Source organism: Toxotes jaculatrix, chromosome 1 (assembly GCF_017976425.1).
Source record: "Toxotes jaculatrix isolate fToxJac2 chromosome 1, fToxJac2.pri, whole genome shotgun sequence".
In the NCBI taxonomy this organism is placed as follows: Eukaryota; Metazoa; Chordata; class Actinopteri; family Toxotidae; genus Toxotes; species Toxotes jaculatrix.
The window spans coordinates 14,457,426-14,482,536 of record NC_054394.1 but is presented as its reverse complement, the minus strand read 5'-3'; the positions used below and the strand labels follow the sequence as shown (position 1 = coordinate 14,482,536).

The following is a 25,111-nucleotide window of genomic DNA, read 5'->3' as shown; positions in this document are numbered from 1 at the left end:
CTGACATTTAGCCCCGTACAATGTAACAAACTAACCTAATCATTCAGAGTGGACAGCCTCAGGGACACAGATGGAGAGGCGAATCTTTAGAGCCGAGTAGTTTTTTAACAGACTCACAGAGAAGAACTAACAGGCTCGCAATGCTACTAGTTCCTCAATATGTGGACCGTGGTCATGAATGGATATGCCACATGTATATACTCCTCTCACTGTGACTGTGGATTAATGAGATATTTGAAATGAGATATTTATTCTTCAGGGCCGACCAAACAAACACACTGTTTTGAATGTATCAACCAAATGACCACACAATGACAACCAATATCGTGTGCAGCTCATTTATTAGTCTGGTAATGATGTCTGACCTGATGCTGGCATTTAACACTGATGACAATACTCAATAAACTAACAGTAGGAATAGACTGAGTCTGAAATGCAACAACAAACACAGGGTCCCCAACAAATAATCATATAATCAAAGATGTATCATCAGCTTTAATTTAAATATAAACACTTGTCTAGTCTAGTCTTGTCTGTGGACCTACACCATTCCTGTTTTCTTATGTACCCACAGTAATTGAAATAGTCATGCAGTAAGAGAAAATGGGTTTATAGATCTAGATTCAGGCGATTTTCTAATGAGTCCCCAAATGAGCAGTTTCTTTTTTACATTTTTGACACAGGGCACAGTGACAAACTATATTTTCTCTGTTTGGCCTCTAAGTTGTTAAAGATCATGGGCCAATGAGCTGAACCATGTATGATCATTTTACACAAGTGTTTGTCAGTCAGACTTTTGGTCTTCTGGTCCAGATTTTCATGTTTATTTGAAATCTCACTTGTGTAATATATTTAAGGGGATGCTGTAACTGCATAGGCAAAATTGTTTTCTGCGAGGTCATAGCAGCCCAGTCTGCACAAATCATTACTCTGTGACAACCACTTTAATTCAATACATTTGAAATTTCTCAGTTGAGTGAGTCTTTCTCTCTCCTCTTTTCTGTGACAACCTAAAAAGCAATGAAACAAAAAAACAGGAACGTGATCTGAAGACACAAATTCACGGTTTCCAGTGTACAGCTGTGTGTCCTTCAGTCTGGCTGCATGCCAGTGTGGTCAGTGTCATTTACCAAGTTCAGTGTGTGATCATTTGCTTCAGTGCAGAATGTGGCTTCATGATATAACTGTAGCTTAAAATTTAGCACTGCTATGACAAAACTGCTTTCTACTTGGTTTTATGAAAAAAAAAACACCTTTACTATTGAAGCTGATTTCTTTGGTGGATTTATTTTTTCTTGGAGGTGGAGGTGGGTGTTGTGATGGCCCAGGTTGCATCCATTGCACAGCGCAGAATTCCATTAAAATTTTATCACAGAGTTGTTATCACACACCAGTTTCAAAAATTGGATCTCATTTTCAGCTTCACATAGCTCAGTGCAGTGAGTGTGAAATGGTACAGTAGAGTGATTATCGGGTCAGACGCATAGCAAAGATCATAAAGATCAAGGTACAAAACAACTGCTTGTCAATGCTGAAACAGCAAAACTGTAATGTTGGATAAAACGGTTGTGGAGAAGAGCGGCAGGCTTGTTACCCCAGAGTAGCCAGTTCAAGTTTAAGGCCTGGAAGAAAATGATGAATGAACTGAGTAACACCCTCCCCTGCTTTAATCCAAATGCCCTTCAAAAATGCTGACGTCCTCTGTTGGAGCTGCTCAGTGCCAGACAGTCAATGGTCGAGGTAGAAATAAATGATCTGTAGCATTGTGCTCCCAAAAACAACCCCAAACATGTCACGTCATCATCTGCCACTTATCTAGGTCCAGTCCCAGGGCACGGGGGCAACTCCCACCCAGTCCACAGTGCACCAAAGTCCTACACACAGGTGGTGAGCCTATGGGAGGTGGTGCCGTCCAGAGCGGGGCTCAAACCCACGACCCCGAGAAATTGAGTCTTGTGCTCTACCAAGCTAACCGGGCGGCTAACCCCAGACCTTTTCAGTTTAATTCAAAGTAACATGATAAAGGCTTAGTAACTAATGTCCTCTTCAATGTCTGCAAAAACAGAGGATACTTACCAGTATATTCCTCTATCATTTTGTCAGCAATAGAAAGTTCACAGTGCAGAGTGACAGAAAACATGAGGAAAGAGGCGGAGTGACATGTAACAAAGGCCGAATTAGATACATCAACAGAAAGAGTAGCCAGCAAAAGCACAGAGAGAGTTTAGTGAACGTTATAGCAAACCCTCCTGATTTTGTAAAAACATATTACATTTTTGCAAGTCGTCAAACTGTTTTGAAAATAAAATGAATTGATTTCATATCATAAACTACTAATCGAGCAACTTTAAAATTGCTATTATAAATCATTTTTATACACAGATCCCTTTTGAAAATTTGAATCATGTGGAGTAGCATGAATTCATACAACCTGTGCACTAAAGAGTTAATAATTTAAGAATGGGGAGAAAACTTTTACGTAAAAGCATAAAGGTGAAATTGAAGTGCAGGAATCTGATGTGTTTCCTGTCCTAACCAGCTGAGTCCCATCAGGCAGTCCACGTTGTTGAGTATGGAGGTGTGTGGTGTGTTAATATTCCTGTGTGGATGTGCTGCGCTCTATGTGTGCACTGTTCATCTCCGTTCTGCATATTTCTGTGTGTGTGCGCCTTATTGAGATACATGAGATGACATTCTAATCAACACATTAATTATAATCAATTCCTACCTCACATGCACATGCACCAACACGTACTCACACACATTTGGATGTGTGTCAATGAACAGGAGGGCCCCTGGGCACTGCTCTGCATTGAGCCTGACTTCACTGCTTCATTGGCTTTCTGGCTGGTTAAACCTAAATCTGCATATAAGGGTTTTCACTTGTGTTTAAGTGTAAGGTTAATTAAATCTGTTCTTACAGTGAGGTGATATTGAGGTCACCTGCCAACTCCTCAACTTTATATGTTCCAAATTGTACATACCCTTCTAATACTGGCATGTAGGTCTTTTTCACAGCAAGCATTGTGACTTGTCAAAGTGGGAAAAGTACAGGTGTAAATAATAAATGTAGTGATGGTTGAATTCATCTTAACTGCTTTAATTTCAATAGGCAGCATCAGCCCTCAAGGGTGACAGTGGATTATGGATGAACTCATAAGATGTCATTTGACCAATAGAAAAAGATACATAGCTGTGATTAGATATTTTGGACTTCCAGTTGGTTTTAAGTTTCCTTTAGGCTCTCAGACAACTGCTTTTCTGTGGTGGGTCATATGGGACCCCTGGAGTGTTGTGTTGTATTGTTTGTTTTGATTGCACTATGCTGAATTGCACCATTAAAAGCATAAAAGGGGCCGTATGGCATGTGTGGATAACTCTGTGTGTGTGGGCACTGGTATTTAATGTGGTAATTGTGTTTTACAGTATGACCTATGCAAATTGAAAATTCAGTCAGAAATTAGTAAATTAGGATTATTTGAGCTTTGGTTGTGGGAAGTAACATTTAACTAATATATTAACAGAAACTGTCTGTTTAAAAAAAACAGAATGGTTTTAATGGGTTTCTTTTTTCTTTCTTTGAGTAAAACAGTTTTGAAGGTCAGACATGTTATTCTGCAATTGCAGCATGTGATTTGTTCAGTTTGTTGTTTTTTGTTTGTTCAGTTCATGCAGAAATGTACAACCCATATTGTGATCTTTATGGAATCTTTAAGTAGACCAGAGGAGGAGAATTAGACATGTGGGGTGGGTGTTGGACACATGAATGTCAATGAGAAAAGAAGAAAGAAACAGGAAATGAGAGGGAAAAGTAGGGGAAATTACAAGGTTAATTAAGACACATTTTTCAGTCTTTGTCCAACCACATTATTGCTTCCTGAATGACATTTATGTAATGTGGTTTGGCTCCTTTGGCTCCATCAACAGAGATGTGTTTGGTGAGACACACACACGCATACACATAGATACACAGAGACATACATGGAAATATCTGCTTCTGCATGCATGCGTACACACATGAAATTCCTTTGTGTTGTTTTGCACATTCGTTTTTTTTTCATGTATCATAAAGCAGGTTTTCAAGACAGGACTGAAACCAGGTGGGACACGGTTTGAAATTCAAAGGTAGATCTGTGGTTCTCATATGATTGAAGGGATTGAGTGGGTAAACACAGAATCTATGAATATGTTTTACAGGATACATGTATATACTCTGTATTCTCCTGAGTGTGTGATGCATCATTGAAAAAGGTTCATAATAGTTTATAGAAAGAGAAATGTGTTGGATTTTGATTTGAAAAAAAAAAAAAAAAACAAAAAAAAAAAAACAACAAAACGGGTACACTACATATTTGACTCACAATGATCAATGATTGATAGCTGAACAAAGCACCCAGAGACACAATGTATGAACACAGAAAACACATTTTTTATTTCATGGAACATTTAATACATTATGAACCTCTCTTAACTAAACTACTTTCCTCCCAAACACACACTCACAACAGATTACACAACATGAGTAGTGGAGAGATTAAAAAGCCACTTTTCAAACTATTTGTCAGACTCTCTCTGTCAAGTTGTCACCTTTTTGTGACAATAACCTGGAAGGGAAATACAAACTTTCATAGGAGCAGTGTAGTCATGTTAATTTTTGGTGAAAAGGCAGAACTCTTTTCTCTGTCTTATAGAGAAAGTAGGTCAACTGCAAGATATAAGAGTTTATTATTCTACACATTTCTCTTCTGTTTGGCAGTAAAACAAATTTGTCTCTGTCTCCTACTGTGCATGAACAGGTACTGATACAGTGGTCACACTGTTACTGCAGATAAACCCAACGACCTTGAAACACAAAGAAACAAGTCAACTAAGATCTTGATAATGATTTAGTGAAATGTTGTACAACTTTTACATTGGAACACTTTATCACTTTGTTCCTTTTTCTTTTTTTCTCACTGTGTTGACAAAAAAACGTGGAGAGAGAGCAACACTAAGAAAACACTAAATTAATATTGTGTGACCTTGGGCTACCAGAAGTGACATTCTCTATCAGCTACTTAAAACCATGGAACTTTTCTAACTGCGTCAACATTCAACAGGAAATTCTGATCCATCAGCTGTCATCGGTTGGTGGCAATGGTAGTGTTAAGAATTATGTGATAAAAATTAATGGACAAAAATCACCATTAATATCCTTTTGGTGGTTGATGGGACGTCCATTAAGAGCCGCACAATATTTATTTAGTCATGTTAGGGCAACACAAGGGCTCACTGGCTACTTCAGTCTCACCTGTTGTGTCCTTCGTAGCTGTTGTCATAGAAATCACAATCTTTTCTTCACACTATTTGAAAGAGTCTCTTTCCATCTTTTTATCTTCTCCTGCCTGTCAGTCTCTCAATTTTGTGATTGAAAATGAAAAGTTATAAAGCTGCTGTCCTTATTAAAAGGCAGGAACAAACTTGGGAGGGGTAACTTATAACCTTCTAGTCACATTTCACAATTGGCTGTATCAAGTGAAGTGCTCTCAGTCATTTTCTATGAATGTTTTTGTATTAAGAGAGAGAAACCTCTGCACTGTAAGGAAATTAGTTCTATAATATGATTTTAAAACTTTATATGCATGTGTAGCACACACATTTATGCAAAACCTTTTATTTTTCAGGGTATGATAAATTAAAAACAAAAGGAAAGAATTTTCACCAAAAGTTAATGTAATATCTTGTCCTGGATGCTTAGGGACTTTGCGTTGCAGTTATGCTCTGTTTACGTGGATACAAAGTAAATGTTCGAAATGGCAAAGTAAAAGCTTTTTTTTTAAAGACAAACCTGAAAAGTTAAATGTTTTGCCCTGTGGAGTTGAAGTAGTGGCAGGGCAAATCCAGTCTTTAATGAACTCCACTGAGAGCTTAATGAGCCACACGTGACTCAGCATATTATAAAGCTTGATCATTAATATGTAGGAAAAGATCGAAAGGTCAATTTAGTCAGATATTCAGGTGCTTTGCTTTGCCGCTAATGAGTCTACCAAAGCCCAATAACCTCTCTGTCTTTGTCTGTCTTTTTTCTTTCACTCTCTAAATTTGGCTGTGACCTTTTGTAAAAAAAAATAATAATAATAATAAAAACAGCGGTGAAGCCAAAAAAGCACCTAGGACTTGTAATAAAGAAAAAATGAAACACAAAAGAGAAGAAAAATGAGTGAATGAATGAGTCACTGTAGTGACTGGGTTAGATTGCGTTAATCTTTATTGAACACCAGAGTTCACTATGATCCTCATCCCTCACAGAGCTGTAGCTCCTTGATAAATGTATCATGGAGGTTCACACAAAGCATGTGGCGTATACTGATCCTGTAATCCCTCTGAGCTGCTGCACCCACAGTTTGACAAGATATCAGAGTTTCAGCCACAGTGACCTGACAGATCTGTGACTAATTCATATGAAAAGATTTCAAACGAACAACAGGTGCCACCTAAACATCAAACTCTATTGTAGTTCTGTAACTTCTTCAAGACACAACTTAGAATGAAAATGTGACTGATTCCTTTGGAGAATAATCTTTTCATATGCCACAGAGTGTAGGCTTGGCCCACAACTAGAAAAAAAAAAAGATGAATTGTGTCATGTTGTTTCTTCCTGTTATGTTTCATTCTCTCTGTATTACAGTCATTAATTACAATGAAACACCAAAAAAAAAGCAAATAGATCTGATTATCTGTAGTACGTACGGTGATTAGAGCTATAGAAATAGAACATACAATGAGGATTTCTTTCAAATCTATATTCTCTAATTGGGCTAATTTGGGTCATCTGGCAAAGACAGACAATAATCTGATCATCAATCCATCGTAGCACCATTATCCTGTGCCTTTGTTTTCAGTGTTATCAGCCAAATCAACTTATCAGAGCACAGTTACACACCTGCAACTGACACTCATGCTGGTTGAGAATTATATTACACAGTGTGTTCTATAAATTAACCTCCACTGTATACAGTTTTGCACTCAGTATCCAGGAAACATGTAGGTTTAAGTCATCAATGTGAGCAGGTTGAGTTGTTTGGAAACAACAGCTAACGGTGTGTACCCGATTGCTCAATTGCATTAATAAGCCGATGATGTGACTGGCCCTAAATTGTTGCTAAGTGTCCTTTTCAGGAGTAACTCTTTTACAGTATTGGAGTTGTTGTCATTGTCTTTTGGCTGCTTCCATTTGCATATTTGATTTGGAATAGGGTTCAGGTCAGCCTGCCAACCCAGGAAACAGCGGCCAACCTGCTCAAGCACCAGAGCCATGGCCTCCCGTCTTTTACAAGAAACGTGACACCCAAGAGTAACCTGATCAAAATTAAAGAAATGCAGAAAAGAAACGATCAACTCACAGCATGTCTTACCAAACAGTACAGATGCATTGTACTTTTCAGTTTTGGAGTTTTGATACCCTGTGAGAGAACAATATCCATTTTTGTGAGTGGATAATAGCATTACAGCTCTTTGTTAAACATCTAACATAGTTGTCCAGGAGGAAATTGCCATGCTGAAGCACATCTCAGCAGAGTGGCAGCTGCTGTTAGAAAGAAAATAATTGCAGGAGCTCTGATATGAATTGAACTCCTGAACTGAACTGAAAAAAAAAATCTAATAGAGACTGGTCCTTCTGAGTATCCCTCAAGTGCAGGGTGAGGGAGATTATTCACTTGATATGCTATCAATGGCACAAGAATGTTTTCTTCCTCATGTTAACAGTAATACAGTGACAATGACAGAAACATAAAAGCAAAGAAAAGCCTCAAGTTACTGCTCTGTGCATTTGACTGACAGCTGGGCCTGCAGAGGGGAGGCAATGTAAACAATTTTGCTCTGGTAACTGTAGTTTACAAGTTACATCCCAAAACCAAATGACACTATTCAGGCAACTGAATCATCCCCTAGTTATGCTGCTATAGGCCTAGGCTGCTGGGGGACATCCCATGATTTACTGCGCACTTCTTCTTCTTTCTCTTTCTCTCCTCAGACCCACTCTCAAATTTATTAGCCTTTATTACATGTCATTAACTCTGTGTCCTCTCTGTCCCATAGTCCTGTGTTTGTTTCTCTCTGGTCTCTCTTTCTCTGTACCTTTCTGCAGGTATCTCTGGCTCCGGAGCTGCATGTCCTGTGGTCCTGGCTCCACCCACCTGCTGCTGTTTATTGTTTACAATGATCCATTTCTAACATGTTTAATGTTCCATTCTGCTACAGATAAATATTTTGATTAATATTCTTTGCAAACTGTAATGTAAATAATTACCAGTCATGACAGCTTTTTGCCTCCGTGCTCTGTTTCATAATTCTAATCTGCTGAGCACACATTATCAAATAACTGTTCACTAACTGTAATGTAAATACTGACCCACATTGTCTGTATTATGCTGCATGTCTTTCTCCCCCTCTCCTCCATTCCTAGCTGTCCTATCTTCCTCCTTTTCCTCCTTTCACCCAGCCTGGCCATTGGCAGGAGGGTCCCCCATCTGAGCCAGGTTCTGCTCAAGGTTTCTTCCTGTTAAAAGGGAGTTTTTCCTTGCCACTGTCGCCTTAAGTGCTTGCTCTGGGGTCAGGCTCTGGGTCTCTGTAAAGCGCTTTGAGACAATTTTGATTGTGGAAGGTGCTATATAAATAAAATTGAATTGAATTGAATTGAACTATTAATTTCATTTCATTAATATCTATTTGCCAAAACATTAAAGATATTAGATAATGGAAAAATGATAACTCTACACTACAAGTATTAAGTATTATCTTCTCACTCCTAAGACCATTTTTCAAGTGTTTATACTACACCAGTTCACAGTACAGTATAAACACAGAGCACACAGTGTCATGGTGTGACCTGTGAGCATTTTCACTTTAAAAGCTTAAATTTACTCTTCATTTGTGTTCATTTGATTCGCAGCTGAGGACACAAACCAGATGTGACAACTCTGTACTGCTGTGGGTCAAAAAGCAAAAAACAAAAAGTATTTTATTTTCAGCTTTTCAAGAGATGGAGGTGTGGGGTTTGTGCAGAGTGAGCTGGTAAAGTTTACGTGATGTCTGAGCTGAGCTCTGTTCTGCTGTGTGTGTGTGTGTGTGGGGGCCCCCCACTGGTATGTTATTGTCTGACCATACAGAAACGGTGAACTTTAATCCTCACGTCTCAACTAACAATACCATGAATGGTATCTCTGGCATTTTTCAAAAGCCTGACAGGGACACAAAGGAACACGTCCATAGGAAAACAGATAGTAAAAATTGTATACAGAATGTGAAAAAAAGTCAAATAAAACAAATGATGGCAGTAATGAAAAAGAAAAAACATTTATAACATAACTTGTTGCATATTTTATAAGAATCAAGCTAAATAAAACTTTGTAAGAATCAAGCTAAATGATACAGGATAAGTTGATGATGCAGGGTGTTGGAGTCAGATTTGAGTAGACACTACAGATGAGGAAGAACAGCTCACAATAAAAATGAAATGTGTAACAAAAACATGTATCCCTTTTACTGAAAGTGTTGCTTAACCTATCCATACCTTGTTTTTGTGCCATCGATCCTGATCAGTCTGATAGTTACCACCACTCTCTGGATGGAGCTCTAACTGAGGCAAATGTCGTTCAGAATGATAAAAGCACAGGCATTTAAAGGTTTCTGATTAAAGTGCTGTAGTCAATAATGTCATAAAGGCTGTCAAGTGTCCTTAACATTTGTACAAGTTTTTACCAGGATATCTACTGTCATCTCCTGGTCAGCAAGTGCAAATGCAAATTGCACTGGATTGTACTAAGACAGGAAGGTTCATTCATTCATTAATTCATTCATTTAGATAGATAAATAAATTTTCCACACTAGGCCTAAACTGAAAATGAGTATTTATATGACCGGATATAAACTGAAAACCCCTTTTGAAGTGGCCTTTAAATGATCTATCGGGTGTATCTTGGAAATTGTCACTCCTGTAGTCTTGTGTCAGTGTTTTATTTCATGGCCTGTGGGTGGCAGCAAAGCTCCATCTTGCAGAGGGACTGGGTCCATTGTGTGCCTCAGTTTCTGTGAGCAGCCTGTGTTGCCATGTCCGTTCACTGTAGGCTACTTTGCCTAAACATAGTGTAGCTCCGGCAGCACTTTTCTTTTCATTATCGGGGCGTCTATCTGTTTTGTAGGCATCAAAGTTCAAACTGTCAATCAACCTGAAGTCCGGTTTCCTTCACGTGCTGCTTACATACTGCACAAAATCACAGTCCGAAGCACAGAAACTGTCAATCACTTATCACGTTAAATGAACAATTATTAGTCTATGAACAAAATTACATAAATAAATCATTTTATTTAAATAGAATAAACAGGTAAACTTCGTTTGAAACACATGGCCGACCAGCACAAAACCAGATTCTCATCGTCTCATTCACTATACCTTTAGTAATTATAAAAAAAAACAAAAAACATTTAAGCTAATTAATGTTTGTGCCTGACAATCAATTAATCCCTTTTAATTTCAGAGACATGTAAGGACAAGCGGGTGTCCTTTTGCCGTTTATTAACAATTTTGGGAGAAATTGCGTCTTTATCTCGCGGTACCTGGCAACCAGTCTACAGCTGTCAGCCCGTCAAAAATACGGACTGGAGGTTTATCTCTCACCCGCGGAAATGTTCAAAACGGGACAACTAAAAGCCTTGGTCAACGAGCGGCTGAAGGCAGCTGCTGAGGAAATATTCAGCCTGTTTGAACAAACTCTCAAAGACTATGAGGAGGAAGTTTTTCGTTCAAAGCAGGAGATCGACCAACAGCGCGGGCTGGTCGGGTGGAAAGGTACCTGCAGGACGCACTCAGGTTAACTTTAGCCTTAAATGCCACTAAATTAGGGAGTCGGACATCTTTAACCTTGATAGTTTGTGCTATAATGGACTGCCGCCTCCAATCTCCTGGGCCACTCCTAACACTCAGTCAGCTACACAGGAGACAGAAAGTAGCGCCATTTTGCATCCCTGAGCGTGCATAGACTGCATAAAAAATGGATGCCGACTCCGGATCATCAGGAGGGGGATGCAAAATGGCTGGCTATGCCGAGCTGGTGGCTCTTTATCCTTCATTTTTCCCACTGCATGCAAAAATAATGCTGTGATTGTTGAAAACAAATTTTAGGTATCTTTGTATTTGCAAGTTGATCTACACTTTTGTAATGACTTTACATTGTAAGAATGAGCATCCATCAAAAGATAAGCACGATTGCTCCTGCTGTTGTCTTGTGCAAGGAAAGACTGTGCTTACACTGTAGCTGTTCCCATCTTTTCACCAGCAGACTACACATCATAACATATCCACTGCAAAATTCTGAGATTTGTTTATGCGTGTCTGTAGCTTTCTTTTAAATATATACAAATCAGAATATGTTTTTGATCAAGCTACAGCTTAAATTTCTTCTCTCCTGTGTGATACTATCCAGCTCCTGTGCAGCTCTCTGCCCAGGAAGAGGACATCCCCTCTGAGGTAGAGCTCTGTGAGGAGAAGACCGACCTGGGCGAGGATGAACCGCAGATTAAAGAGGAACAGGAGGATGAACTGTGGCCTGCTCAGGCAGGTGAAAAGCAGGAGGAGGCTGGTACAAAAGAGACTATGTTTAATATAATTTATGTGCAGAGAAGTGAAGAAGAAGGAGGAGAGTCACCACATCAAAGCCAAGAAGCTGAAAATAAAAGAGACCCTTTGCCCAGCAGCTCATCCAAACAGTTGAAAACAAAACCTGACAGAGAGGGTTGCGGTGCATCAGAGCCAACCAGTGACTGTCAGATGAGTGAAGACAGTGTTGATGAATTGAGAGACAGTGAGGGATTGCACTCAGGTATTAAGAAGCCACAGCAAACTGGTGAGACAGTAGACAGACCGTACACCTGCAGCATTTGCAACAAGAATTTCAGGATTAAATCCATTCTGACTCGCCACATGAAGACACACACAGGAGAGAAACCTTACAGCTGCAGTGTTTGCAGTAAAAGCTTCATCCAGCGCTCCTATCTGCAGACTCACATGAACTCTCACTCTGGACAGAAGCCGTACACATGTAGTTTCTGTGGCAGAGGATTCACACAAGTTGGAAACATGAACGCTCACATACGCATCCACACGGGAGAGAAACCCCACAGCTGTGCTGACTGTGGTAAAAGTTTTAGAGAGAAAGCGGATCTTATCAAGCATACAATTATACACACTGGCGAGAGACCGTACAGTTGCACTTTATGTAATATGAAATTCAGCGCTCAGTCCAATCTAACACGCCACATGAAGACTCATTCAGGGGAGAGGCCATACAGTTGTGCTGCTTGTGGGAAAAGATTCATTCGGCGCTCCCATTTAATCATTCATATGAAGACGCACACAGGAGAGAACTCATGACACAATTTTACCTGCTTCATGGTATTTATTTTGATCATTTCCAGTATAGAACTAATGTAATGTTACACTCTACAGACACATAAGTTTTACACTCGCATTAAGTGAAGATTCAAAGAATCACCATGTTTCATTCTGCTTGTATTCATTTTTCACTTTGTCAGAAGATGCTTTCTGCCTTCACTGGATACTTACAAGTTTTTATTTATGCAACTTTTTAAAACGCTAATTGCTTTTGTTTAAAGAGAGTAATAAAAAGTGGTAATGTTATCACAAATTTAAGTCTAGTAATTTCCTCCATATGAACATTCTTAAAGATCAAATTAACATCATATATCCATGCTGGAAGCTCCGGGAGGCGGCACAACATCAGCATGTTTACATACTCACAATGCTAACATGCTGTTTTTAAGCAGGTATAATATTTACTGTGTTCACTATTTTAACATTTCGTATCAACCCATTAAATAGATTATGCCTTGCCGCTAACACAAAAACCATTATTGCATTACATGGAAACAGTTATAGCTTTCATTCATTTTCATGTCCAGTTTATTCAGGGCGCACTTTCCTGCAGACCGCCAACTGAGAGCGGAAAAGAAGTGCTTTGAGCGGAACTGCACATGATGTCACTTCCGTTCCGCGAATTAGGAAATTTGGCGCCACAGTCATTTAAATCGCTCACACCGCCGCCGAGAGAGGATCAAGAAGATGATGATAATCGTTAAAATTGCTTGGTAGTTTTAGCGGAAAATATCACTAGATTGAAGCCGGTACGTCAGTGAATAATCCCCTGGTGTCGGAGATGCAGGGTCGTTATAATGTTGGTGTGGTTAACCTTCTGCTAACGGCACAGTTTGCCCGCTAGCTAAAAACATACCGCTAATAGCAGCTCATTCAGCACAAGTAGGTACACAGACCCGCCTGTGGTCTAATCACAGTCACCATGAACAGGACCAAACTGAAGAAAACCAAGGTAAGCAGTGCGAGCATGTAAACATGCAGTCATTTTCTTCTTGGAGGGGGTTGGGGGGGCACAAAAACGTTGGAGATCAGAAACAGAAAAGACGTTATTTATACGTTTGTGTGTAAACAACACGACGTTTCACCCAGCTGAAGTTTACAGTGGCTTGTCAGGCGTGTGTGTGTGTTTGTGGAAGACACTGGTGGGGGTGGATTCAGTATTCAGACCCTTTACTAAAGTATAAGTACTATCACACTGGTAAAATGCTCCATTACAAGTAAGATACTTCAGTAAGAGTATGTAAGAATAATCAGGAACTTAGGAACTAAGTATCAAAAGTACTAAATTCATAAAAGGACCCATGTGAGTGGCATACTGTTATTTAATTATACTGTAAGATTATTATTAGTGGTGTACTAATGTGCAAACAGCATTTTACTATTGTAGTTTGTTGAAGTGGAGAGAAATTTTGGAGAAAAGTGGAGAATCTTTTTTTGGGGGGAAAACACTAGAAGCTACAGTGAACTGCAGTTCATGAGAGCAATTATTCTGTTTACTGTCATTTAAGACAAAGCAGAAAATGATCAGATTTGAGAAGCTGAAACTATGAAATGTTTGGCTTTTTTCCATGAAAGACAACTTTCAAAGGAATTGTGGATTAATTTTCTGATGATCAGCAAATTCGGTAATGAGCTGTTTTACACTGCTGTGTATGCTTACGGGCTTAACTGAAGCTGTTCAGTCTTTATTGTCTAAATCAACAAAGGTGAGTTATTGCTGTTACCAGGATCAGCTGCTGACCACTTGATGTGAAGCATTTGCACATCAAGATCTCTTTTTGTCAAATGTTTTTAACATGCTGGCCTGTTGGACAACAAAGAAAGGGCACCCAGGAAATGCTGTTTTATTTTTGCTGTTGTGGTTTTTGTCAGGTGACTCTTGAAGGGCAGAAGGACATCTCATCCTTCTTTTCCTCTGAAAACCAAAAGGTAAATAGGATTGTTTTGGTTTTGTTTTACGTAGTTGTTTCTCTCTTTTCAGCCTTGTCTTTGCTTTTTGTCTGTTTTCCTTATTTCTTCCAGGTCTTGACAGGACCGTCAGAAGCTCCTTTTAATATTAATACACAATGCAATTCAATTTAGAAATAGTTCTTAGTAATGTACACAGATTGAGTTAGGGTTTCTGTTTTTTTGTACTTTTAGTTTAGCTTCTTTTTCTGCTGTCTGTCATGAATTATTGCATTGCTCTGTGACAGTGTCTCCTCTATGGTATAATTATTTAGATTATGTATTGAAATACTCATTTGACTGTGTTATTTTTAGGACAAGTCACTTTCAAAGAAGTTATCAATCACAGACTCTGCATTTGCCGCCACTGGACCACAGATCAAAGAAGATGAAACCGTCCCATTTAGACTCCACTCTCCCAGAAAGAGACATATCCTTGGGGACCTTGAGAACCTCCTGCCCTCCTCGCCTGATCTTGTCCTCTCGGTGCCAGAGACCCCTAACAGTCAGATCAGGCTTGTCTCCTCCTCTTCCTCCAAAGAGGCAGGCCATCTTAGTCCCCATCCCAGCAGAGAGGTGGCATGCCAACTATCTCCCATCTGTGTCACTCCCCGCTCCAAAGGGCAGAGTGTACGGAGATTAATGAACGATGAAGGAGGAAGAACCAAGAGGGAAGAGAGATGTTCTGGCTCCACCAAAAGACTCTTCAGCCCTCCTCAAGAGTCCCACAATGCCAAGAGAGCAAGGACCGTGATCAGCCCCACTGGTAGCAACCTAAAAGTCACAAGATCTGTGACTGACCATGGGAAAACAGCTTGTTTCTCCAGTAACCAGTTGGAGGGACACAGCCGAGGTACTGAAGTGGAAGTGGTCTTCAATTACAAGAGAAGCACGACAATGCCACTGAAGTCTGTTTCCTGCCACTCTTTGGGGACACACAGAAAACATCAGGAAGACAGCGATGAGGGTGAGAAAGGTTCCAGTTTTACTGTGATAACAGAGCAGAAAGCAGCAGAGGGGAAAACTAGTGTAAATCCACATACTCGTCTGGATAAGGATACTCGCACACTCACTGCTCATGTGCACAAACCTGCTGCACAAATGATCACACCCGCACCACAGAAAAGTGCACAGGAGGTGGAGGTCGACACAAACGAGAAAGAGGCTATAAGAACAGCCAGGACATTACCAAATGGAGACAGAGAGAATGTGCCATCATCCAATCAAGAGCAAACTGGAGGTACGCCGACAAAGTAGCGTAATTGCCACCAACTACATGTTTTATGCACAATTTATTCTTAGCTGCATGTTGTTGATGGGAGCTAATACTGCAATATTTTTGACTGCAAAACAAAGGAAAAAGAAAGAAAACAAAAGTGTTTTTCCAAACAAAGTTAAAAACACAGCATCATCTCCCAGGCACTCAACATTTAACACAAAGATTTAAGCTGTGTCACTATATCATAAAATCTCAGATTAACGTGCACTGAGTTATATCATGATATGAAAAATATACTAATACAGTAGAAACTCAGCTCTAATTCATATCCATATCTTTAATGTTTGTTTTTAATCCCTGCTAACTTTTTTCTTGTTTTGGGGTGGGGGGGATAAATCAGGAATGACATCAGAGATGTTGGATGAAAACTGGTTTGCAGAGCATATGGATGATAATGAAGGTCTTGTCACTGATAAAACCAAAAATCCCCGGTGAGAAGCACATGAACACACTGGCTGATGCACAACAGATGATTTAGGCATTTATGATAGTAAGAGTCCTCTTTGTCCCTACAGTAAGGTACCAGACCATGTGATCCTTTCTGGAGGCATGAACAACCGTTACTGGGTTTTGGATGTGGAAGAGAGGCCTGGTCAAAAAACACTGACCATCTCATGCTACAAATCTCTACATCCGACCGAGACGTGTCTGATGAAGGATGGATGGTAATGCTGCATGTTAGGACCTCTGCCCTGTTGACACCGTTATTCAATGTCATATCAAATGTCTAACTCCTAATGTTTCAGCTTTTCATACTTTTAATCATGAAAAGTAATGCAGTAATGCATTTAATTCATTTAGATTTTCATGGCTTACAAGTCTTCATTACATGTGTATTTGTCGAATGATCATTTCTTGGGTGTTTTCAGGGAGATGACACCTGTTTGTCGTGGTGATGTGGTGCATCTGGAGGGACGCACTGATGGTGGGTCGTGGTTAGTGGACAGGGAGCAGGGTTTCCTGGTTTTACTGCCTGATAGCTTGATCTCAGGTACCAGCATCTCAAGCTCCATCCGCTGCATGAGACGTGCAGTACTGGGTGATATGTTTAAGGTAAAGTGCTTTACAGCCTTGAAATTAATCAATTTTTTTGATCATGTGTCCTTTTTCTTTTTGACCAATGTGTAATTGTTAATATCAGAGCATGTCTCTTTGTTTGTGTGTTGACTAATGTGTATTTTTCTTAAATAGCCCACATTATCTGTAAATGGATACTGCAATGCATCATAATGTTGTAGCACCCAAATACTTTTACATCTTACTATGTGTTAACAGAACCGATAAATTCAGTTTACATCATCACACATACAGCATATCATGTTCACTGATTATGAATACATACATAAAGTTCTAATGCAGTGTACTGGCCCAGCAATAACTTCTACATGTATTGAAAGGGTTTTTTTTTTTTTGGGGGGGGGGGGGGGGGGGTTATAATGTTCATGTTATTTTGCATACACACACCCCAATAACACCGTGGCATAGTCTTAACCTCTCACTGTTCTTTCTATGTGACATGATGCAGAGTTTTGACGGTGGTTCAAAGCAGATGTTGAATGGTACCATGGTCCATGAAGTCTTTCAGAGAGCAGCTAAAGCTAAAGATTTTTCTTTGGAGACACTGTCTAAGCTGGCTGACCAGGCCTTGCACAGCCCTCAGTACCTGGGAGACATGTAAGTGGTTATGCTGTATATGCTGAAGGGTGCTACAGACCCATTCAAAATAGAGTACTTGAACAAAGCAGTAAAGAGTAGAAGGAAACAATAAGAAAGCAGCTCTGAACAGGTAGTCGTAAATATTTCTATCCGTTGTTTGCTTGATGTTTGTCCTGTTTATTTAAGTTTGTGTTTTGTCTGTGCGTCCTCAGGTACAGTTTGGGTGTAAGTCAAGAAGAGATGAAGCAGGAACTGCATGATTATCTCCCTTCACTGGAACATTGGGCAAATGAATACCTCAGCTCCTCAAGACCAAAAGCCATCAGTCTCAGAGTGTAAGTACACACACTCAGTACACAAACACACCTTTAAAGGTTTGCTAACAACAACTTTATTAGTTCTGCAGTAGTCTGCTTGATTGTTTTGTGTCCACATTCTTATCTGAAGTTTTGACTAAAATGCTGTCAAAAGTGAAACTTGTGATACTGATCATACTTATCATAGTTTATAAACTAATTCCCAGTGTGAATGAGGTGATTCTATGTCTGTCTTTGTCTCCATGACTCCAGCCCTACCAGCAGTAGAGCTCCGAGCAGGGGTCAGGACTCTGAAACTGTCGTCTCGGTCACAGAGCTGGCAGATATAGAAGAGAATGTGTGGTCGCCGAGATTTGGTCTGAAAGGTAAAATTGATGTGACAGCACGTGTTCGAATCCAAAGACCACGAAACGGCAGTCACAGAGCACTGGAGGAGAAGACTATGCCCCTGGAGCTGAAAACTGGAAGAGAGTCTAACTCGATAGAGCATCGCAGTCAGGTTGGTGGGCCACAGTGTGTTCAGCTAGGTAGATGAACATGTGCACGCTGGTTTACATTAATCAAATTTAATGAGGTCACTTGACTCACAGTTGTGGTTACAAAATGTCCATATCCCGTGTGTGCTGTGTAGGTGATTCTGTACACTCTGATGAGCATGGACAGATACAATCCTGAAGCTGGCCTCCTGCTTTACCTCAAGACTGGCAACCTGCACCCTGTAGTGGCCAGCCACATGGATCGCAGAGGTACAGTGTTTTCATGTGTGCTTAACCAACCTGCCAGTTGTGAACAATCGTGTCATAATCTTAGTTTTTCTAATTCATAAATGAGGAATCGTGGATAATTTTGCAATTCAACAAAATAAAATCAAAATGAATCTAGAAGGAATCTAACGACCCACTGTAATTGCAAAGAAAAAGCTGAATGTTAAACCCTCACCACACACACACACACCCCATTACTTTACCACTTAGAGTCCCCTTTCAACTAAGTTGTGTAAATTGAGTCTGATCATAGCACAATGATGCAGTGAAACTGAAGCCTCTCCTTCTAAAACCCTGTGTGTTTATGTCAGAGCTGCTGAAGCTGAGGAACACGCTGGTTCATCACATTCACAACTGTGTGGAGAAAAAAGCAGAGAGGAGCCTCTTGTCTAGACTTCCTGACATTCTGACAAACAGACAAACCTGCCAGTACTGTCCCCAAAGGAGGAACTGTGCTTTATATGAGAGGTAAACCTTTTTAAACTAATTTTGCAGACATTGAAATATCAAGCATTATAACTTTTATTACTCTATCAGCTGGCATTTCCCAGAGTTTTAAAATGGTGAATTTAAATACTAATTCAATGGTCTCATTCTTCTCACCTGTCCTTATTCCTCCTACAGAGCTTTGGATAGCAGCTCTGCAGACGTCAGCGAGGATGCTGTGCGTGACTTCCTGCAGCAGGAGACAGGTCACCTGACTCCACCACATCTGAGCTATTTTTCCCACTGGCTGCTGCTCTGTTGCCTTGAGGCTGCAACCATGGAGGCCAAGAATTCCAGAAAGCATGTGTGGCTTCAGACGGTTGAGGAGAGGTATGAAGCTGGTCTCTCAAACTTAGACATGTAAACACCCATAGTCTTTGGCCTTCACTGAATTCTCCAGCTTCTGTTGTGATTAAAATCTAGTACAGGGCATAAAACCAGCCCCTTCATATATAAAATACTTCACTGATTTTTTTTTTTATTCCACCATCTAAAGTTTTTAACTCATATCTGACTTGTGTTTGTAGTGAGAAGAACGGGAGCTGTAAGGGGAATATGCAGCTCAGTGGCCCAGTGACCGTCCAGTCTGAAGGAGTTTTCCTCCATCGCTTCCAGAGCAGTAGTGTGACACGGCAGCAGGGTTTGGCCAACAGTGGTCTGACCAGCGGGGATCGCATCGTTGTTAGCGACCAGGAAGGTCGTCTCGTTGGCTTAGCAACAGGCTACCTGTGCGAGGTCAGCAGGACAACGATCAGCTGCACTCTGGACAGGTGAGACCAAATCCACATGTAGCTGCCATCAGGAGTATATCAATCCAATGACAATTAATTGTTGCACCTGTTTTTTTGTGTAATGTGTTTTACAGGGATTTGTCAAAGTTCAGCGGAGTGTTGTTTCGATTGGACGGTGATGAAGGTGTGGTGGGCCTCAGTACCCACCTCACCAATCTCTCCAAACTGATGGAAAACTGTCAGGACAGGTGGGAACAGTAAAATGAAATATTAAGTTATGATAGCATAGCATGTAGGTAATGATAAAACCGGCTTATCCCCTGGAAACAAATAAGTGACAGTTTAAACAATAGCCACATACATTTTATTATACATCTCTGTTGAGTGTAATAGCAACTTCTCCCTGGAAGACTTTAAAGTGTTGTTTAACACATCTGTCCCTGTGCAGTGATCGTCTGAGGGAGCTGGTTGTTGACCTTCGTCCTCCAGAGTTTATTTCCAACCTCAGTTCTGTTCTGCCCAGAGAGGCCAAGGACACTGTGGCCAGCATCCTCAAAGGTGACAAAGCTACTCTGGTTTTCCAACTCTGGCCTGTCTCACATGCTTTGTCTTGTCCTTTTCTGTATTCAGTTTTGTTCTTTCTATCACTGTGGAGGACACTGCTATAAATGAACTTCATGGAAGTAATTAGCAGTCATGATATCAATTTTGCATTAATGCTGGAAGTTTAGTTTCATACTTTAATCAATAGCAGAAAAATCTCCACAGCTATTTTTTTTCTTATATGACATCTCGTCACTTGTGTAGGAGACTGCATGTTGGGTCAATTAATGCATTTATGTGTGTGTTTGTGTAGGTCTCAACAAACCCCAGAAGCAGGCCATGAAGAAGGTGTTGTTGTCTAAAGACTACACACTCATTGTTGGTATGCCAGGCACAGGCAAAACCACAACCATCTGCACCCTGGTAAAATCCTAAACATGACCTTAACCTTAAATGAGCCATAAATCAGCGTTATCTAGTCCCTGTAAGACCAGAACTCTTACTTCTACTTCTACTCTCTCATGTGGCACCTTCCACTATTCTTTCTTTTTTTTTGCTCTTTTGTCTCTTCCTCACTCTTTTTCACAGGTTCGTATCCTACATGCATGTGGGTTCAGTGTGTTGCTGACCAGCTACACCCACTCTGCTGTTGACAACATCCTTCTGAAGCTAAAGCGTTTCCGGGTCGGCTTTCTGCGTCTGGGTCAGGGGCAGAAGGTGTGCTATAGTTCACATCTGTTAATCTGTGTTTAAAGTATTGTCCAGTACAGCGAATAAGTCCTCGCTTCCCAAATTGTTTTCTAACAATAAAGTGTATGCTTTTCTAGATACATGCTGGTATGGCTTGCTCTGATTTCTCCTGTTTTCTGCCACCTTCTCCAGGTTCATCCAGACATCCTGCCTTACACAGAGGAAAGTGTCAGGAAGAAGGGAGTTCACACTCTCTCAGAGTTGGAGCAGCTTTATAACAAGGAGGTGAGGAATTAGTTTGTGGAATATTATAATCTGATTTATATACACTATACACTGATATCAGCTTTGCTTTTTTTTTTTTTTTTTTAGAATATTTTACACCTGGTCTCAATGTTTTTCCTGCTTCAAGACATCTCATATGAAGATATTGTAATTTATAATATCCAAATGAAATGAGTCTCACCACTCAATACCAATCCCCTGTCTTTTTCTAGCTTATAGTGGGAACCACCTGTATGGGCATCAAGCATCCCATTTTCACACGTCGGCGGTTTGACTTCTGCATTGTAGACGAGGCGTCACAGATCAGCCAGCCTATCTGTCTGGGGCCCCTGTTCTACGCAAAGAGATTCGTCCTGGTTGGAGATCACCAACAACTGCCGCCAATAGTTAAAAACCTGGAAGCTAGGTAGAGTATGCGCATTGCATAAATGATGTGTATGTTGTTTTATGTTATGTACTAGGAAGGGAAAATGGGAGGAACTGCTTTAAGTAAGAGCTCATATTGTAGTTGTTTGTCTTTATGAAAGTAAAACAGGACACACTGTCACACTTCAAGTTAAAATGTACATTTAAAAGTGAAAATTCAACATGTTTGGAATGTGATGGGTTCAATTAGGTAATTAATGCAAAGTTAGAAGAATGTCCATAGAAATATCAGTCATCAGCTTGTTTATGTCTTTATTTCTCCAGGTCACTTGGGATGGATGAAAGTCTATTTAAGCGACTAGAACTTCATAGTGAAGCAGTGATCCAACTCAATGTGCAGTACCGGATGAACAGGTAAACCTGGCTTTGACTTATTTATTATGATATCAGCTTTAAGAGTATTCAAATTGCTCTTTCACAGCTCTTAACTTTTTTTTTTCTTCGACAAGTGAGTGGAGTTCGAAACAATGTCAGAAATAAAATTCATACAATAAATGATGTGTTAAAGCTGATCTGTTTTGCTTTAGCACTGCAGATAAATTAATATAATAAATAAACGTTGTGTACCCACTTTTTTCCAGGCAGATAATGTCTCTCAGTAACTCCCTGATGTATGAGGGACGGCTGGAGTGTGGATCAGAAAGGACAGCCTCTGCCCTGCTGCCCCTGCCTTTCCTGCTTTCTGTCCAGTCGGAGCTTAGTTCCTGCTCTCAGAGTCATCCCAGGCATGACCCGGCATGGATACAGGCCACATTGTTGCCTAGCAACCCTGTTTGTTTCCTTGATTGCTCAATGGTAGGTCAAATATAGAGAGGGCACATTTCAAAAAGTGTTTGTAATCTATCAGTACTGCACCTACTGTAGGCTCATGTAGTTTTTCTGTCTGGTGGAAGGTTGAGTTATTAGGGCTGCTGCAACAAGTGTTGAAGAAAGTGGCCTGAATAAAATAGGACTGTGCTTTTTTAGCTGGTTTGCTCTGGGTACTCAACTTTCGATGGGCCTAACAGACATAGCACATGTAGGGCAGTGTTTGAGAGGCAGTGGACAGTGTATGGTGTGTTGAATTGCGATTGTCTTAATCTTGTTTCTCTCCACTGCTTCTTTTAGGTGCCAGCACTGGAGTCAGTGGAGCAGGGAGGCGTAAGCAATCACACTGAGGCTGCTCTCATACACAAGTTGCTCTCACTGCTGATAAAGGTACAGATACTCAAGTGTTTATGGAATACTAATAATTAAACTCATAAACTCATATTAAATAATATGTGTGGGAATGAAAATGTGGTCAAATCAAAGAAAATGTCAGTGTAGGTAGTTATTGTGCTAACCCTTGCTTTTTTCTTTTTTTTTCAGGCAGGTTGTAAGCCCAGTGATATAGGTGTTATCGCTCCCTACAGACAGCAGTTAAAGATTATCTCTGCTCTACTGCAGTCCTCTGCTTTCATCGGAGTGGAGGTGAACACAGTCGACAAATACCAAGGACGGGACAAAAGTCTAATTGTCCTTTCTTTTGTCAGGAGCACTGCAGAGGAAGGACATGTAAGTATTTCGATTTTTTTTTTGACTTATCTTTGCTCTCTCTTCTCTGCACCTCTGTCTCTTTATGGATGAACAAGCAAATGAACAAGTGAGTGGAAACCTGACCTGATTCATCTCCCCTCCTGTCATAGTTAGGAGAGCTGTTGAAGGACTGGCGTAGACTGAATGTGGCCATTACTAGGGCCAAACACAAGCTGCTGATGGTGGGCTCTGCCACAACGCTGCGCCGCTATGCACCAGTGGAGAAACTACTCAACCACCTCCGGCAAGAGAACATGATATCCTTTAGAAACACATCTTGGTGCTACCAATCAACTTTTCTTCATTTTCAATACAAAAATTAAGACTTTAGTTTTACTTGTAATGAAGTCTGTGGAACAGTTATTCACCAATGTCACTAACAGATCACTATTTTTTATGCCTTATGTGTTTACCATGTTTTTTCCTGAACCCTTACTTCACATTATCCAGCTGCCGCCAGCTGCCCACAAGGCCTTACCCAGCATGCACCTATGACAGAAGACTGTGAAGACATGATGGTGTTTCAGATCAACTGCCTGTCTCACAGTGGAGCAGACAGCGGCTATGGGGAACTTCAACAGCAATTGAGTACCATTCTGTAAAAGCACCTTAGTGATCTGTCAGAAGGTTTTGATCAAACATATGAGTTGTAAGTACTTGTGGGAGGTGTACTTTGTCAGCACTTCAAAATCTAGCTATTGTGTTGCTGTGCAACAAGCATTTGTTGGAGTTTAAGTGAAGATACAAATGTCTCTAATCATCAGGACAACCAAGATGCTGTCTCTAATCCGCACCACACTAGTTAATTTTAAGTGTTATAATAGAATGATTTTATATAACAGCCTTTTATTAGAGCTTAGAAATGGAGGTGGCCTTGTGGTATAAAATCTGTTAGCGCAGGCTGTTATGTACTTAAACTGTTTTTCATAATTTAAAATGCTGTATTAATATCACATGCATCATTCAACACAATATACTGACACATTTTTGCGGACTGTGAAATGGCTTAAGGATGTAGCTGCTATTGTTTTTCATTTATTTTAAATGGGACACACTCTGTATTCCATTCTGTCACTGTCCCTGCTGCTAAACGCAGAGGAACAAGGTACTGACCATCTAAACCAGATGCACACAAAACTCAATCTGCAGCTGAAACATGTTGAACTGTGATATATTATGGTGCAAAGCATCAAACTGGCACTAGTAACTGTTTATAAAGTCAGATATTTTTGATCAAATACCTCAATCAATACTCTGCATTTTAGGCATGACTTTTGGTACTTCCACTTGGTGTTTCCACACACAGCACAGAAAATCATCACTAATGTGAATAAGTAATTTAAGGTAGTTATCTATGGTTATTTTCACTTAGCTACAACAGTCAGACAAACTTATGCATGTCTGTAAGTCAACCAGACTTTAGTCTTAAGGAATGTAGAACCTTAGACTAAAAGGGTTAGCTATACCACTACATTACAATAGCCAGAATTACTTGAAATCTTAAGTCACTAAATCAATAGTTTTCCAAACACATGGTGTATAAAGCAGTGGCAGCAGTGGATCGACTGTAGATCACTGGACTTCACACATACTTGAACTATGTTATAATCTGTAAAAGAGATGAACTAAAACCAAGCGTTTGAGTCATTTACCTCAATTTCTTTATGTAACGCAGAACTGAAGCGCTACAGAGACTGAGGATACTACACAGTAATATCAGTTAAAACCACAACTTAGAAAAAAATTATCTATCTGCTCAAAGCATTTTGCAAATATAATCTAGTGCTAATGCACTGTGATGATTTAACTTACTCCTTTATGTAAGCAAAGCATTTTAGATGTTTTTTCATTTGTTTTTGTTTTGTTTTTTTTTTTCTGTTGAGATTTGTTTTTTTCTTATTGTGGTATGTGAATAAATAATACAAAATCCTAACAAAGTGTTCTTACAGTGTTTTGTTGCTGTTTTGTTTATTTTATTTTTTTTTTGTCCTGTAGTGTGT

At 40.0% G+C, this 25,111-nt stretch overlaps 2 protein-coding genes across 2 annotated transcripts; both read left to right on the top strand.

The window, feature by feature from the left end:
- Window positions 1-10,632: 10,632 nt before the first annotated feature.
- LOC121182934 (zinc finger protein 32-like) lies at window positions 10,633-12,659 on the top strand. The gene is made up of 2 exons (XM_041039609.1): window positions 10,633-10,828; window positions 11,463-12,659. Exons 1-2 carry the CDS (start codon window positions 10,666-10,668, stop codon window positions 12,407-12,409), a joined length of 1,110 nt encoding a protein of 369 aa, XP_040895543.1. The 5' UTR covers window positions 10,633-10,665; the 3' UTR covers window positions 12,410-12,659.
- A 636-nt stretch (window positions 12,660-13,295) lies between these two features.
- dna2 (DNA replication helicase/nuclease 2) lies at window positions 13,296-24,935 on the top strand. Its single transcript, XM_041035702.1, has 25 exons — window positions 13,296-13,382; window positions 14,303-14,359; window positions 14,693-15,617; window positions 15,997-16,087; window positions 16,172-16,321; window positions 16,526-16,709; window positions 17,182-17,330; window positions 17,525-17,647; window positions 17,882-18,128; window positions 18,261-18,375; window positions 18,705-18,861; window positions 19,018-19,209; window positions 19,407-19,649; window positions 19,745-19,858; window positions 20,059-20,168; window positions 20,467-20,576; window positions 20,742-20,870; window positions 21,036-21,128; window positions 21,341-21,534; window positions 21,819-21,908; window positions 22,136-22,349; window positions 22,662-22,751; window positions 22,905-23,090; window positions 23,222-23,368; window positions 23,553-24,935. The coding sequence occupies exons 1-25, from the start codon at window positions 13,353-13,355 to the stop codon at window positions 23,604-23,606; spliced, it is 4,194 nt and encodes a 1,397-aa protein (XP_040891636.1). The 5' UTR covers window positions 13,296-13,352; the 3' UTR covers window positions 23,607-24,935.
- The last annotated feature ends 176 nt before the right edge of the window (window positions 24,936-25,111 follow it).